Source organism: Cynocephalus volans, chromosome 16 (genome assembly GCF_027409185.1).
Source record: "Cynocephalus volans isolate mCynVol1 chromosome 16, mCynVol1.pri, whole genome shotgun sequence".
Lineage (NCBI taxonomy): Eukaryota > Metazoa > Chordata > Mammalia > Dermoptera > Cynocephalidae > Cynocephalus > Cynocephalus volans.
In genome coordinates, this window is record NC_084475.1 from 17688575 (window position 1) to 17705532 (window position 16958).

The 16958-nt window shown below is 56.8% G+C and overlaps 1 protein-coding gene across 2 annotated transcripts in view; it reads left to right on the top strand.

Moving 5' to 3' along the window:
- Positions 1-16958, top strand: part of SEPTIN9 (septin 9) — a 148749-nt gene that overhangs the window by 35883 nt on the left and 95908 nt on the right. The window contains exon 1 of one of the 2 annotated variants that reach the window (XM_063080268.1): positions 5295-5412. The exons of the other annotated variant lie outside the window; for it this stretch is intronic. Coding sequence (XP_062936338.1) covers positions 5358-5412 — 55 coding nt within the window. The 5' untranslated portion in view covers positions 5295-5357. Of the gene's footprint in view, positions 1-5294; positions 5413-16958 lie in introns of those variants that run through there. 2 annotated transcript variants of the gene reach the window in all.

The following is a 16958-nucleotide window of genomic DNA, read 5'->3' on the forward strand; positions in this document are numbered from 1 at the left end:
ATTGTTTAAAATTAAAAATTATATAGCATTGCCACATGATCTAGCAATCCCATTTCTGGGTACAGACCCAAAAGACTTGAAAGCCGGGACTCATAGAGATATGTGTACATCCATGTTCACAGCAGCATATTCACAACAGCCAAAAGGTGGAAGCCACCCACGTGTCCATTGTGGAATGAATGGATAAACAAAATGTTGTATGTGCATACAATGGAATATTATTCAGCCTTAAAAAAGAAACACACGCTACAATGAATGAATGAACGTTGAGTAATGAATCTTGAACACATAATGCTCAGTGAAATGTCAGTCACAAAAGGACACATATTTTATGATTCTGCTTAGATGAGGTACCTAGAGTATTCAGATTCATAGAGACAGAAAGTAGAATGGGAGTTGCCAGGGGCTGGGGGAGGAGATTGGAGAGTTAGTGTTTAATAGGGATGGAGTCTCAGTTTGGGAAGATGAAAAAAGTTTTAGAGATGAATGCTGTTCATGGTTGTACAAAAACGTGAATGTACTTATGTCACTGAACTGTAAACTTAAACATGGTTAAAATGGTTAATTTTATAGTATCTGTACTCTATCACAATAAAATTCATTACCTTTTTAGAAAAAAATAAATTATTATATTAAATTATATATTAGATTTGTATTGTATAAAGTGAATAACTTGCAAGAAATTGTATTTACAACAAAGATAATTACATAAAACTCATTACGTCCTAGTTTTTTTGCTGCATTTAACTATTGTCTGTGCTCTTGAGATTATCTTCTTGAGGTTATATCTGTATGGTAGAAATACTATATTGGTGGCTACAGAGCATTTCTTCCCAGTTCACCTTCAATGGTGTCACATTGGTAACTTGAAATTGGCCAAGGTGGGAGTATTTACACCATTGGAATAGGCAAATGCTATGAGTCAGGTGGTGTCGTTTTATTTTTTATTATTATTAATTTATTTATTTTGGGCTGCTGGCCGGTATGGAAACCCGAAACCTTGACCTTGGTGTTACAAGGCCATGCTCTAACAAGGTGGTGTTGTTTTAAAGCCCACATGGCTGGTTGTTAAACATGAGCCAGCGAAGCACTGAAGAGGGGCGCTTACACTGACCCACAGATATTCTGGACGTGGAAAGTTACCGATGTTTTGGATGTCGTGGAGAGGGAAGGAACACTCAAGGGTGCTGCCTGGGTATCTGGCTTGAGCCACTAGGCGCATGGTAGTGCCATTTACTGAGATGGCGGACTGAGGGGTTTGGGGGGCTGTAGAAAGCCCAGCAGCCAATGGATCCAAGACTCTGGAGCTCAGAGAGGCCTGTGTGTGCCAGGCCCACGCAGAGGCAAGACCATGGGACCCCTGCCCTTGAGAAGCCTCCGTCCAGCCACTTAGTAGGGTGTCCTGTCCAGAGGCTCAGTGCTGCTGGGCAAGGAGCCACTGGCCTTCCTCTGCTCCCAGCCCCATTTGCTGTGGCTTCCCTGCCAGCTTGGCTCCCGCTCGGGCTATACGTGGGAGCTGGGTCACAGATGCTGAAGGCTGTTTCCGCCCACGGATTTCCTCCCTCTTTTCCCAGGCTTTGCGAGGCTCGATCCACTGGGGCCTGATTTGTGGGGTTTCTCTTGGGGCCTCCTCCTCCCCATTTCTGGAAAGGCCTGAACTGGGCTTCATATGATACCTTTCTTTTTTTATAAAAGATGACCAGAAAGGGGATCTTAACCCTTGGCTTGCTGTTGTCAGCACCACGCTCAGCCAGTGAGCTAACCGGCCATCCCTATGTAGGATCTGAACCTGTGGCCTTGGTGTTATCAGCACCGCACTCTCCCAAGTGAGCCACGGGCCGGCCCCATATGATACCTTGCTCACCCACCCCTGCCCCCCAGCTTTTCTTATAAAAACTTGCTATCTGAGTGCCCCCTCTTCCCTCGGGATGGTGATCTGCTGGACAACGTTGGCTGTCTACAACTGGTTCTGTGACTTACTAGACATCTTTGAGATCTGGAGCTTTGACCTAAAGGAAAACTTCAGATGGGAACTTCAGGTCTGTGTGAGTTTCCTGGGGCTGCTATAACAAACTACCACGACCTGGGCAGCTTACAACATAGAAATGTATTCTGTCACGGCGCTGGAGGCCAGAAGTCTGTAGTCACGGTGTGGGCAGGGCTCTAGGGGAGGCTCCTTCCTGCCTCTTCCAGCTCCTGGAGGCCCCAGGGGTCCCTTGGCCTGTGGCTGCATCTCTCCGGTCTCTGCTTCTGACTTCACGTGGTTTTTTCCTTTGTGTGTCTGCGCCTTGTTTTCTCTCTTATAAGAACACTTATTGTTGGATTTAAGGCCCACCCTAATCCATGATGATCTTATCTCGAGATCCTCACCTTAATTACATCTGCAAAGACACTTATACAGATTCAGGTCACTTGCTGAGGTTGCAGGTGGGCATATCTTTTGGGGGGCCACCATTCAACCCACTGGAGGACATGTGGTGCACCTGTGAGGTGGAGGGGTCTCTTGGCCTCCCTCTAATGACACCTTCCCCTTTGACCAGGCTTGCAGTTGGTCTTTCTTCTCTTGTGACTTTGGAAGAATGCCCCATTACAGGATGCAGAGGCCTTATGATTATTTTTTTTCTTGCAAAACTTAATCCCATTTTCCTCTTTGCTGCTGCCCGTTTTATCTGTCCAATGCCCCTGCCAGGACTGTGTGCCCTAGTGCCAGCCCCCAGCCCTAGGAAAGAGGGGTTGGGGAGGCTCCTTACCGCCCTATAGCCATCTGGCCTTATTAAAATCCTGGAGTCCCAGAGTGGACTCAGCCATCAGCAGTGATCAAAGGACAGCCTAGGGGCTGATTAAAGGGCTGGGGAAGGATGATTTAAGCTGAGAAAGAGAAGGCCAGGGAGCAACTGAATTGTCCTCGAATTTAGAAAAGGTAATTATGACTTGAAGGGTGGTGCCCAGCTGTTTCCCATCTCCGCTGAGGACAGAAAAAAAAAAAAAAAAAAAAAAGGAAATAAACGATGTACAATTAGAGCAGTTGGTTAGATACAAGGGTGAACTTCCTGGCTGGGAGTGTGGCCAAGCCCCAGGTTGGGTTTCCTGAGGGAGCTTGGGGAATCTCCTTACCTGGAGGTTTCTAGGCCTGGTAATGTTGGCCTGAGTGGTTAAAGTAAAGGGGAGTGGAGGCAGGGGGATGGAGGGGGGGCTCTGGAGCAAGTCACACAGGCATGGGGCACTTTCTGGCTTCGGGAGATCAGAGATCGGCTTCCTCCTGCCATTGTCCTTTGGATTCCCATAGGGGCAAGCATTTTGGTGAGGCGTGCACCCTGGCTGGGCTCCCCAAAGAAATAAGCATGAGTGTTTGGCTCCAGAAAGGAATAGCGTACAATGAGCTGACCCTATGCTAATCTGAGGAGACTCCGTGCCAGCTTTGGAGAGAACAATGGCATGGGTGTGTCTACACTCTCCAGGTGCTTATTATGAAAACACTGGAGAATAATGCTTGGCCCAGGGTGGGTGCTGTCCCGCAGACCTGGCCACTTCGCAAGGGGCTGTGTGGTTGGGCTGAGTTCCCTAGGAACTGGATCCCCAAATCCCCAAATGTGAGGTGGACAGGTGACCCAGCAGGGGTTGGACTGTTGGGCAGGCCCAGGTGCTGGTTGTTAGAGATGAACCATCCTGACTGGTGTGGGGGCCATCAGGGTGCTATTTATGGCAGTGACAACTCCATTTCTGAAACCTGGGCTCCCAGGCGGATGAGGGTGTGTGCGCATCTGAGATGTCTGTGGTTTAGCAGTTCCCATGTCCACAAACTCACTTGGTTGAAAATAGTTCAAAATATCCAAAGCATGAGGGAGGGAGTGACCACTTTTCTTAAAAAGGAAGGACTCGATTTCACCTGCTTTAAAATCCCACCAGACCTAGTGCATACTCCGTAAGAGACCCCTATAACCCAGTCACTGCCTCCACCTCTCTGGGGTAGCAGTCAAGTCTCAGCATGCTCTGCACATTTGGGATCTTCCAGAAGGGGGTGGGGAGGGGAGTGGACACTGACCAACAACCCCAGAACCGGGATGAGCTCTCAGGCAGTCACATGCCACACACTCAAGGGACCATATTAGAGTTGCCAACCTGGTCTGGGGGGCGGGGGATTGTGTTACACCGGCCCTGGGTCTAAGGTAATGGGTTCTGGAGTATGCAGAGTGCACCTGGCTAGCCACGGTGAGTGGAGGAAATACCGTTCCCTGTTGTAGGTGCCAGACCTGGAGGATCCCTCCAGGGGACTTCTCAAGGTCTTCATCTAACCCGTCCTTTTGTCCCCAGCCCCTAGGACCTGCCTGCCTTGTCAGTATTTGTCAAGGGGGTGGAGAAGTGTAGAGATTACCCGCCTGGAGGGAGAGGCCAGGCTTTAGCTTTGGGCCCAGACTGGGGGAGAGAAGCCCCTCGGGCAGTTCCCCTGCTTCGGATATTATGAAATATCTTTTCTTTACTCGGGAGAAGGCCAGGGTCTACTCTGCTCTCGGAGAGCCCTTATTGTGGAGGTGGCACAGGTCCAGGGCTGTTCTCAGCGGGTGCTCCATCCCTGCCCCGCGCGCCTTCACTGGGCCCGCGCCTGCGCTAGCGCCCACCTTAGAGGGTGTAGCAGCGACCCCGGGGCTGGGAAGCTGGTAGCTGGAGCGGTGCCCTCGACTCGCCCCGTCGCCCCGCAGCTCTTTAGCGACAGACGGGGTCCTGCCCGCCCGCTGGCCCGAGCCGCGCACGGCCGCTTAACCCTTGCAGGCGCGGAGCGCGCGAAGGCGGCGGCGGCTACGAACTTTGTTTGGCTGCGTAAATAAAACCTCCCGCAGAAGGAACCCCGCTCCCGGGGACGGGGAGGAATCTGTCCCCTCCCCGCGCCCGCCCCGCGCCGCGGCCCGGCCCCCACATCCGCCTACATCTGGCCGCGGCGGGGCGTCCGGGGGGGAGGGGCTGTGGCCGCGTCCGTCGCCGTCCCCTGGGCGCGGGCCAGGCGGGGAGAAGGGGGGCGCGCGATTCGTGTGCCCAGGACTCGCCTGTCCCCAGCCCCCCAGGCCTGGCCTTGACAGGCGGGCCGAGCAGCCAGTGCGAGCCCGGGAGGCCGGGCCCGGGTGCGGGAACCTGATCCGCCCGGGAGGCGGGGGCGGGACGGGGGCGGCGAGCGCGGGGAGGGGCCGGCGCCCGCCTTCCTCCCCCATTCATTCAGCCGAGCCTGGGGGCCGAGGGGCTCCGGCGGCGAGCTCTGCACGGCAGGAGCGCGGGCGCGGCGCCCCAGCCAGCGCGCAGGGCCCGGGCCCGGCCGGGGGCGCTTCCTCGCCGCCGCTCTCCGCGCCACTCGCTGCCCACGAGCCACCATGTCCGACCCCGCGGTCAACGCGCAGCTGGACGGGATCATTTCGGACTTCGAAGGTGGGTACCTGGACGGCCGCTGCGGCCGCGGGCGCGCTGGGGAGGACCCTCAGCGCGGGCCTGGCGCGGGGCCCACCCCGATGGGGGCGCCCCTTGGCCCCGCGTCATCTCCGTGGAGGACCCCGTTCGGGAGACCCGCGGGGACTGCGCACCCTCACGGGGCCCGGCGCTCGCCCTGCGCACCGCCGCCCGGGTTTCCTTCCTTTTGTTGTTGTTTGTGTTTGCGAGCGACAGCCACCTCCTCGAGGGCTGGCGGGGCTTCCTCGGAACTTCCCGGGGGCGCGCAGTTCCACTCTAGGAAATCCATCAGTCCCCTCCCTTCGGCGCTCCCCGGCGGCTTTCAGGCCCCCTCGGGCCTGGCGTCTGCTTAGAGAGTTAGTTCCCCGCCTCGGACCGAGTGGGCGGCCGCGTCCCGCCCGGTGGACAGCCCTCCCCTCCCCCACGCCAGTTTCGGGCCAGGGACGAACCGAGTCCGCGCTGGGGAGGGCCGCCAAGTTGGCGCAGCGCGCGGGCCGGGCGCACCCGAGCGGACACGGCCCAGGCCGCGGCGGCGTCCCGAGTGGGGCGTCCCATGGCCCCCCTCCAGGCCTAGGGACATCCTCATCCTCCTCCCAGAGGCGAGCCGTGGGGGTCAGAGGGGGCCAGCGTGCCGGCAGGAAAGCATTTTGGCTGTCTTCCCCTTTCGGGGTTTACAGAGTGTGGGGAGACTTGGGGGGGCTTCTCCTGCGCGTGTGGGTCTGGCATCAGCGTCCCCGGGCTCTGTGTGTGTGTGTGCGCCTTCGCGCGTCCTCGTGACTGCCGGTGCTGTGCTCTATGTCCTGCGTCCTGGAGAGTAAATAAAGCAGTCGAAAGGGAAGCTCACACAATAGTCTCCAGCACTTCGGGGCAGGGTTTGTGAGGGGCGGGCCTGCCTCTGCCGGGACCTGGAGCCCCCGCCCCTCGGAGGGGCTCCCAGGCAGCCTTGGGCAGAGCCCTCTGGTGGGCCAGGAGGGGGAGGCTGGGCTGAAAGGAGTTACAGAGACATCCAGGTGCCGGGCCAAGCTGGGAGGTGAGCAGCCCGAGGTCCTCCAGCCTCCATGGCCAGAACCAGGGCTGGAATGTGTGGTCGGAGCTTAGCTGCCCACATGGCCCACCTGGGGTCATCCTCATCTGCAGGGGGCGCCTCCCTGGGATCCCAGCTGCGGCTGAACCCCAGGTGGAGGGCCAGTGGCTGTGCTTCTGGGCTGGGCCTGGACTGTCCTGACCAGGACGGGGTGGTGGTCCAGGGCCCGCACAGGCTGTACAAAGGGTGAAATGTCAGGTCTGCTTTGTTAAGTCAGTGGTGGGAGCCCCTCTTCAGACTCTAGCACTTTCCATCCATGCTGCCCCAGAACCAGGGAGCTCTGGGTCTGCAGAGCTGTGAGGACTTGTACCCCCTACCATCTGGACACCATGGGGCTCATGCTCATCCTGGGGTCTCCCCAGTCTGCTTTGTTCTGTTTCGCCTTTTGCGTGCCCCTGTGAACCAAGCCCTCCCTGAGCTGCTGCTTGTCAACCCTTCTCTACCTCTGCTCCTCCAGAGGACTTTCGTCTTCCTAACTGTCCAGGTGGCAAGAACTAGCCAATGTGATCCCTTTCCCATTAAGTGCTGTGGAGAGAGACGGCTGCCCCGTTCAGGTCCTGTGCTCTGTGTACTCTCTCCTCACGGCCAGTGAGAGTTGAAGTCTCTGCTTTCATGCCCTGACCTGAAAGTCTTGCGCTGGTGGTGGGATTTCTGGGGAACCACGCAGGGGTCTCCATGGGAGCCTGTGGCAGGGGGAAGGCAGAAGTTTGGGGTTCGTGTGACAGGACAGTCTCACAGCTGTCACAGTTTGCACCACAGAGGCTGTTAGAACGCCTGCCTCGGGTGCCCTCCCTGAGTGTAACTCCATCCTTACCCTGACGTTCCCCCATCTGGAGATGTGGTGGCCTCTGCGGCTGCCTCCTGAGCCAGCTTCTTGACCCTGTAATTTAGCCCAAGACAATGGCCTCATTGAGACCATCCTGGGGCAACTGTTGGCAGCCTTTTGACTCCAGAGGAAGATTTCTCAGACCTGGGGAGCAGGCTCTTGGATCTTCTAGTTCCCCATGTGCGTCAGTCTCTCCATTGTGTGCCCTGTAAAGTTTGACTGGGGAGTCTGGCCTTAGAGCCCCTGGGCTGCCCAAGTGGAAGTGAGCGTGTGTGCATGCTCCAGTGTGCACGTGTGTGAGTGCGTGTGCACGAGGACTTGGGAAAGGGAGAGGCAGACCTCCCTGGGGCCCTAGGAACTTGGAGTGGAGTTGGTAGATTGGGAGGGTGTGTGTGTGGGAGACAGACAGCCTCGGATAGTCGGACGTGGGGAAGGGACAATTGGAGGAGGTGGAGAGTGTGTGATCTTGCCCAACCAGGGGTGATGCGAGTTGGCAGCTTCCGAATCAGGGCAGAGAAAGGTCACCGCTGGCTAACCGGGAAGAAGTTGGTATTGAGGAGGCGGACCTTCAACAAAAGTAGGAATTTGGTTGGGGGAGGAAGGAGGACAGCATTCAGGCCAGGGCAGCTGGCAGCAGCGGGGGAGGCTGGAATGAGCTGGCCTGTTAGGGGGCTGGGGTGTAAGGAGAGGCCAGTTTGTGAAGATCAGGGGGCCAGGCCTGACCATCGGGAGTGTGGCCGGCCCGCTGGAAGCAGCTGGAGCGGAGGAACACTGGTCTCTTTCCCTGGAGCGGGCCAGGGGTCTTCAGTGGTGCTGCCCACCTGGTGTCTCGGTTTCTACAAGGTAGGTTGAAACTTCCAGCTCCTCGGCAGCCTCTGGAGGGACCCGATCGTTCCTGAGGCCAGCGGACGGGACGTCCGCCATGAAGCACGTGTTGGTTGCTGAGGGGCAGAGGCTTCAGGGCACACCCCCAAAGCTGGCGAGCTTTGAGCCACGGGGTCTCTGGGGGTGATTTTTGAGAACCCAGCAGGCCTGCTGCCCTGTAATCCTCCAGCAGGGATTCCTCCTGGAAGGTTCGGAACTAGTGGAAACATCTAGGCCAGAGCAGTGTGCCCTGCAGGGCAGAGGGGAAGTGACCTGGGGTGGGGTAGGATGGACAGTGGGTGCCCAGGCCAGAGCTGGGGCCCCTGCGGGGCAGACAGAAAGCTGCCCATAGGTGTGTGCGCCGTGTGTGGGGTGAGGGCTTGGAGTGAATATGCTGCGCACGCGCCACATCCCGGGAGCACCTTCTCTTTTCACCTTTTTTTCCCTACCTGTCCCCTCTTACCACGGCCTCCCACATCCCCACTCCCCTTGTGGACTGAGGGAGTCACAGTTCTTGAGTGTGAGACGGTTAAGCTCTGTCCCTGGGAGTGGAGGTGGGGATGGTTGGGGGTTGTATGGGGGTTCAGTCTGTCTTGTATTTTGGTTGGGGTCAGGGTGCCCCCACCCTTGGGACTGAGAGGGTGACAGAGTCCTCTGTAGAGATGAGCTTCCTGCATCCCACCTTTGCCCTCCCTTCAAGGATGGCCTCAGGGTTCTGTGGAGACCCCCGCATGTAGAGGCGAGGAGAATATTTTGTATTTTCTGATGTGATTTTTATTTTTGGCTGTTGGCTGGTACGGGGACTCGAACCCCAGACCTTGGTGTTACAACACCATGCTCTAACCAACTGAGCTAACCAGCCAGTCCTGATGTGATTTTTAGAGAGGCTTATTTCCCACTTCTCCATGATTTCCCACTTTGCGACACAAACGGACCGTGGCACCTGCCACCTCCCCTCCACCTCCCCTCCACCTCCCGAGTTGGGGTGACAAGAGGGGTGACCCCTTCCTCCATCTTGCTTCTGGTCGGCGGAGGCACGGGGCAGTTGGACAGCATGTTCTTTGTGAATGCAGGCCAAGTCTGTTATCTCAAACACGATTACAACTCGTGTCTTTGTGTAACAAAAGCCAGTCCCAGTGCCAGCTGTTGGCCTACTTTTGTCAGCGACGTGTGCTGTAACCAGATTTGTGCGCCGTGAAAGAATCCTAAAAGTCCTTGACATTTGCTGAAACAGAATCTGGCCTAGGACCCAGGCGCTCTGATCCCAGAGCTGTGACGTCTGCCCTCACCCTGAGCCCTTCGCTGTCTCCCGAGGAGGACTCTCCGAGCATTTCCTGGAGACAGTGCGGACTCCACACCTCGAGCAGGGGAGCTGGCCCAGGGGACGGGGGAGGGGCTCCTGGGTGGAAAGGGGCCACTTGCACCTGCCTGCTTGTCTGAGAGCCCTGACCCTCCGGGACCCGGGCGCTGGCTCTGGCTGGATCCAAGTGCCCCTTTCCTCCCCAGGGGAAAAGGCCTGTTGCTGAGTGCTGGGTGCAGACCTGTCTCTAATTAATGCCAGGGGGCCTCTGCTTTCCAGTCAAGACACGAGGCCTCCTGTGAACCTCACCTCTCTGCAGTTTGCACCTTGGTGGCAGGAGGCAGGAGTGACGGTGGGGATGAGGCCATTGAGCCAGACCTGAGTGGAGTCGGGGATTCTGTTGTGGGGTGTGCTCTGCAGCTGAGCGCGGCTGGGTCTCTCCTACAGATCCCACAGCCACTGGCATCATTGACTTTGTGCATCCAGAGCACGGGACTAGCACCCGACGTCCTGGCCTCGCAGCTGGGCTCAGGGCTACCAAGGCCAGACGTCTGGGAAAAGGCAGGTGGGGTGAGCACTGGGACACGCCCCTCTGGGTGACATTGGTCTGGAAATGTTCTCTGGGGGATGTGGCTGACCTGGAGGGATTAGAAAGAGGCTAGTGGGCAGAGTTTACGTCCAGAGGGAGAGGGCCTTTGGGTGGAATGTTGGCTACAGCAGCTTAGAGGCTAGGTGGTATAATGCTTTGGCCGATCTCTCTGCTATTTGGAAGCTTAGTCCCTGAACCTTAGTTTCCTCCTCTGTTAAGTGGGGTTGTAATAATCTCTTTCTGAGGGTTGTTGGGGGATTTCATAAGATACAGCTAATAACGCTGAGCATGGGTCTTGCCTCATAGGAGTGTGGTGGGCATTGATGCTCCTGTTGGAGCTGGGGGTGTATTTGCAAAGGACAGGTAGGTTTGGATGCTAAATATACAGATCTAGGTGATAGAAGGTCACAGGCAAGGGCCTGTCTGGTCCTACTGTGGGGACAAGGCTGGACAGAGTAGTTGGCACTAATTATGGTAAGCGCTGCAGAATCAGCCCACAAAGCCCATCTGGGGTCCCTCTGAGTCCACCAGGTACCCAGACTCCTAGCGAAGGTGTTGGAGCTCCCATCCTCCTACCTAGCTAACATTCTGTCTGGAGGTGTCAAGGTTCTCTCCCTGGTCAGAGTGGAGGCTGGGGTCATGGGAGCTGCAGGGCTCTTCTTGTGAGAGATTGTCCCAGTCTTTTCTGCCACCCCCAACCCCCACTCCAGAGCATCGCAGATGGGTGGACCACATGCCTGTCTCCAGGGTCAAGTGCTGACAGCGACATGGGCATGTGCTGGGCAACTGGACTTGAAGACAGCAGCGGGGTCCAGTAGCTGGCCAGCCTTCCCCTGAAAGACAGTGGTCGAAAGGAGTCTGTGTCCGGGAGGGGCGCGTGCTGGTGTGAGCATCCTTGTCAAGCAGACCTTGTGAGTCCCCTGGGGTTGGTGGCAGGGGCAGCCAAACAGTGCCCACATGTAGTGGGCACTTGCTCTGGCTACGTGTGGGTGAAGCTGTCCAGCTGGTGGAGAGCGGCAGTGTGGTGGCCACTCATGGTGGGGGCATCACCATGGGAAACACAAACGTGCAGATTGTGCGCTCACCCTGCAGGAGCCAGGGACTTCTCAGCCTGGTGACTTGTGGCCTCGGCCTGCCCCCCAGGAGAAGCAGTGCCCTGATATGCTGGTGCCAGGAGAGCAGAACTGGGGTGCCCTCCTCCTCTCTCCACCTCCCATTGCTTTATTTTTGGCAGCTAGCTGGCCAGCTCCCCACTTCCCATTTCTTGCGTGCCTAGGGTTGGAGGTGTCACATTTACAGATGAGGCTCGGTCCCCAGGTTTCCGCCTGGCTGTCACTGTCATTGTCCCTTCCCTTTGTCTGCTGGCCGAGTGCCCCTCCCTCCCACACTGCTACCTCCCTGGGATAAGCCAGGAGCATGGGGCCAGTAGGGAGGACCTGGGACCAGGCTCAGGGATCTTTGTTGGCCCCAAAACTCAAGGCAAGGTCCCACCTTCCTGCCAGGACAGACCCAGATGCTCTCTGCTGGGCTCCAAGACCCCGGAGAGCAGGGTTGTGTCTTTGCTCACTGTCCTGTGGGCTGGAATAGGGCTGCATGCAGTGGACCCTTGATGTGGCGATGTGTGTAGAATGGTGGAATGGGGTGGGGTAAGGGGCGCTGGGCGACCACCACCAGCCCCAGGTGATTTCTTTTTTTAATTTATCCCAGAAACCCAGCCAGGACACGAGTTCCTGTGCTTTCTCTTCACAAAGCCACTGAGGAAAAAATGGTCAAGCAGTGGCTTTCTTTCCAAAACCTTCTTGGTTTTTCCCAAATTTGGAGTCTCTTTGAGTTGCTTTTGAGACCAAACAGTCCAGAACTCTCTGGAACCCTCCGGCCAAACAGACCAGCAGTGCCTCTAGACATCCCAGGCGCCTGGGGGGCATTTCTGGGCTCAGGCTGTTTAGTTTGGTCTGGACAGAGACTGGACCAGGAGACGTTCTAGAAACTTCAAGTTTGTTGTTATTTTTCTAAAGTGCTGCCAATGCCCAGAAATATAGACAGAGGGACAAGAGAATGACCTCGGATTCAGCTGGGAATATAAACACTGAGCCCCCCCCGTGCCAACCCCGGTGCTCCTTTAAGGGCTGGGGCTCATGTGGACTCTCCAGGCTTGGTCTCTAGGCGCCCCCAGCCCCCAGCCGGCTCTCTGGGGATTGTCCTGGGAGGCCAGGAAAGTGGGAATGAAACTCCACTCTGCTCCTTTGTTTCTTGTGTTTTTGTGGTTTTCCCTGTTGACCCTCTTTCCCTGAAATTCCTGAATTTCCCCTTGTAGCCTCTCCTGGAGAAGCCGTCATTTGCCCCAAATCCACAAAATCAAGGAGCCTGGCCTTAAACGCATTGTTCCCACCCCACACAGCTTAGGGCTTCCTCTGTCCCCAGGGCCGGGAGCCTGTGCCTTAGATGTGGGCGGTGAGACCTTGCAGACCCTTGGAGCAGCCTCCCTGAGAGAGTCGCCCCCAGCCCGAGGGGGGGCGTCCTCCCACCACCCCCCTTGCACAACCCCTCCACTAAGCTCTGGCCACCGCCTCAGCGGGACTGACTGGGTGGGACTTGCTCCCCGGCTACAGAGTGGGGGCAGTTACCCCCACGTTGGCTTCTGTGGGAGGGTACCCCAGGGGCTCAGGTGGGTCTTGTGGGGTTGGGGAAGGGTGATGGTAGGGAGCGGGGGGTCTTGTGCAGCCCAGGTCTTATTTCAACTCTGAAAGGGGAATTCCTGGGAGCCGGCTTGTCCCTCTCCCCTTCCATAAGCTGCTTCTCCTCCGAGGGGTTGGAACTGTCTGGAGCCCTTGGCAGACTCTGTGCCTGGTTTCCTACCCCCCAGCCTCCAGCCAGCAGCGTGAAGGGCTTCCCTGGCCCTTGGAGGAGCCCCGGCTAATGGCTGTTTTTGCTGTGGGACTTTGCAGGCAGCTATCCCCTGGGGCAAGGCCTGGGGGTCTCAGGCACCTCCTTGTGGGGGGCTGCAGCTGGGGGATCCTTTGGGAGGGAGGAAGGGAACCACCTGGGCCACAGACAGCTACCACCTCCCTGCCCCTTGCCTCCAAGTCCAATGGAAGGACTGGTCTTGTCTTTCTTTTTGGCAGGAAGAGAGAGCAGTCCCGGGCATAGGGAATCTGGCCTAGATGAGGCCACCTCTCCTCTCCCCTCCCCAGGCAGGGACCTGGAAGATGGAGATATTTCTGGTTCTGACTGTCAGTGGCCAGCAGTCTGGTGGGTTTCCGTGCTCTCTAGGCAGGGTCTTGTTCTGTACCCACTGCACACCCGCCACCCCCCACCCTGGTGCAGGAAGCCGGCTCTGAGCATGCTCCATCCTAGCTAAATTTCCACGTGGGTGGGCAGTTTCCCTGTGAGGGGTAGGCTAGGCCCCTGACCTGTGTCCCCTAGAGACTGATACTATCTACACTGAAAGTGTATGTTTTTCTGGCCGCAGACCAGGCCTGGAGGTTCTCTGCTGTCCCCTGCCTCCTGTCCCCCGTTAAAGGTCAGGGAATAGAGTGCTCTGTAAATAGGCTGAGTTTTGATTTTTTCCTTTAGTTCAAAATGGAGTGCTGGAATCCCCCATGTCTGGACTGCACTGTGGAGGGACAGTCCTTGGTGTCCACACAAGGAAGCTGTTCCTGCTAAATACCCTGGTGAGCCAGAAGGATTGCTAGGAATGGGAGGGGCAGTCATCTCATTCATTTGTTTATTCAGCAGCCATCTGTGGGTGCCAGCTACATACCATCTCTATTCTAGGCACTAGGGGACCAGGTATGAGCCCAGGAGAGGGTAGGTCCAGGAGGGCGTCCTGAAGGAATGGCACCTAACCAGAGACCTGGGTAGGAGTTTGCCAGGCAGAATTTCCAGGCGAGTAATGCTGGCCAGCCTGTCTTGCTATTTCTATGGACTGGTAGGTAGTGCAGAAGACATTGTGTGGCCATACCTGGCGCAGGTGCCACGGCACTGCAGTGGGAGGTGGGGGAGAGGGGTGTTCATGCAAACATATGTGGCAGCATGAAGAGGAGACTTCTCACGGGGGTGGGGGGACCACCATCTCAGGCTGCCCAGCCAAGCCGGGGTACACCGGGGGGCCCTTCTGTGCGCAGGAGGTATCCAGGCTCAGCATCTTTCCTTTGAGCGGGGGTGGGGAGGTGGGGGGGTGGGGCAGGCAGGAGAGCTGGGAGGGGCTTGTGGAGTCGGGTTTGTTAATTTAGCTAGGATGGAACAGGCTGCAGGTTCCTAGTGGTGAGGTTTAAACCCTGGGCCTCCACAGGAAAACCTCAGCAAGGGCAGCTCTGCTTTTTTTCTAAACTACAAAAGAAACCCTTGGCCTCTGGGGCCCCTTGGGGTGGGGTGGGGGAGGAGGTCACACTGTCGCACCTTTGCAGGCCCGGTGCAGCGAAGACTAGGGAGGCAAAGTCTCCTCTCCTCCCCGTCCCCCAGCTCCTGGCCCAGGAAACACAGAGTCTTAGGGCAGCTGGAGGTGCAGGAGGGGGGGCAGGCTGGGGACACTGGTAAGGGGGAAACTCTGGCTGCGGCCACTGGGAGGCCTGGCTGGGGGGGCCCCCACTCAAATATTTACATCTCCCCTAATATTTAAATGATGAAGCCAGGCTCCTGCACACAGCTGCCCTGGAGCCAGCTGCCCCCGCCCACAGCCCCCCTCCTCGCATTCTTTGTTTCTGACCCAAGTCCTGCCCCTTCCAGCTGTTCCCCCTTCACTCACAGGCACCTCCTCTGACCGAGCTTATTATCCTTGTTATGTTTCATAGCCATTTCCTTTTACTGAGCACCTATACGTGCAGGCCCTGGGCTGGGTGCTTTATATTGGAGGTCTAGACCAGGCTGCTGTGGCTCAGGTGCTGGAAGGTAGACTCAGGTCCTCCTAGCCCCACTCACATCTGTCACCATTCCCTGCTGCTGAGACCTGCTCCCTGGCCCCTGCCCGTGCCACCTGCCACGGCCTTCTCACCTCCCCCTAATGCTTACCCCTGCCTGGGTATGACAGTAATCTCAGTCTCCCTGTCAGCGGTGGACGGGGACAGCCAGGGGACCTGAGCTTGGGGTCTGGCGAGGGCCACCTCTGTTCCAGCCCAGCCTTGCTGCTGTCCGGTACGGTGACCATGTTTACACAGCAGGAGTGACAGTGTAGCCTGGCAGGGTGGCTGTGGGGCTTGGGCAAGATGGTGCTTGTAGCGGGGACTCTCTGCTATTAGAGTCAGGTTTGCAGAGGACCAGTCAGAGTGGTGTGGGGGTTTAGCCAGTGGGCTCAAATCCGTCTTCACCCTCAAATCCTGCCCAAGCTGCAATGTTGGATGACTCATTAGCCTCCCTGTGCCTCGGTGTCCCATCTGTAGAATGGGGACAAGAGTAAATCACTGTTTTCAGGTGATTATGAGGATTGAATGAGCTTGTTATGGGAAGCACTCAACAAACGTTGGCTGTTACAGATTCAACACAACAAACCCTTTTCAGAATTCTGCTACATGCCAGGCAGGGTGCGGGGCCCTGGTAGAGAGGGGGACAGCGATTAGTGAGCTTAGTCCCTGCCCTCAGGAGGGTGACTGTCTAGCTGAGAGGAGAGTGACCGCTGCTCCAGGGCTGGAAGCTGTGACCCAGAGAGGGGACATTTGTGTGGAGGCTCGCTGGGGACCTGGGCCCTGCGCCTGCTTCTCTCTCCTGCGTGTTTCCTATAGCGAGTGCATTAAACTGGTTTCATTGTGGTTTTCCCAGGCCCTGGCTGCAGGGCCTTCTCTTTAGAAGGTGATCACAGTGTAGGCCTTGGGCAGGTTTTGGGACATTGGAACTGGCCCTCCCCCTCATCACATGGGTCTTTGTCCTCAGCAGCACCCAGGTTGTGGCTGACTTCTACATGTACTTCGGTTTGTGATCGCCCTGGGAGCTGAGTGGTGGTGTGTGAGGCTGGACATTGTCCTTGGGTGACTCCCGGGAAGGTGGGGGCTGGGCTGGGCTGCCCAGCTGGCAGCTCGAAGGTCCCTGCCTCTGGGATGGTTTGTTGTAGGATTCTCAGGAGGGGCTGGTTGGGGAGAGGCTTGTGAGCCCACTGGAGGGCAGAGGTCCACACTTGGCCGCCCCTCAGAAACACCCTGGGGTGCCTAGGCCCCTGTGGTCCCCCCAGCCAGAACCGCCAAGAGGTAGGGACCAGCGATGTATTTTTTAACCAGCTCCCAAAACGATTCTGATGAACAACTGGAGCTGAGAATGAGTGATCTGGAGTCAGAACTTGAGGACTATAAAGCAATTTGGAGAATGAGTCTGAGAATGCGTAGGGGGGATCTTAGCCACATGATACTACGTGGAGAAAAGCACAACACAGTGTCACGGATGGGACCTCTGCTAGAAGTGTACTTGCATAGACACACACATCAGTAAAAAGAGTGGAAGGACAATTTGTCAAAATATGGACGGTGGTTATCTGGGTTGTGGGTTTATAGATTTTTTTTCCCCTTTATTTTTCTGTGTTTTGCAAATTTTCTGCCTTGTGCCAAAATTGCTTTTATAGTCAGGAAAAAGGAAATTGATGTTATTTTTTAAAGTTCGTTGTCATAAAGACCTGGTTTGTGGGATGAGGAAGCAGAGGCCCGAAAGTGACTCGTCCCCCAGTTGATGGCAAAGCCAGGGTGCCCAAGGCCCCGGCTGGCTCTCTCCAGCTCTGGGTCGGGGGTGCTGGGTGGAGTGATTCAGCTTTGCCCGCAGGTACAGGCTGCTGGAGCCACCTCTGGAGGCACCACTGGCAGCTGCATTTTTGGCCACGAGGAATGTGGGCCAGAGCCTGGGTCTCAGGCGGGCTGGCCATCCCTGTCCACCGCTGGCCAGGCCCCTCCAG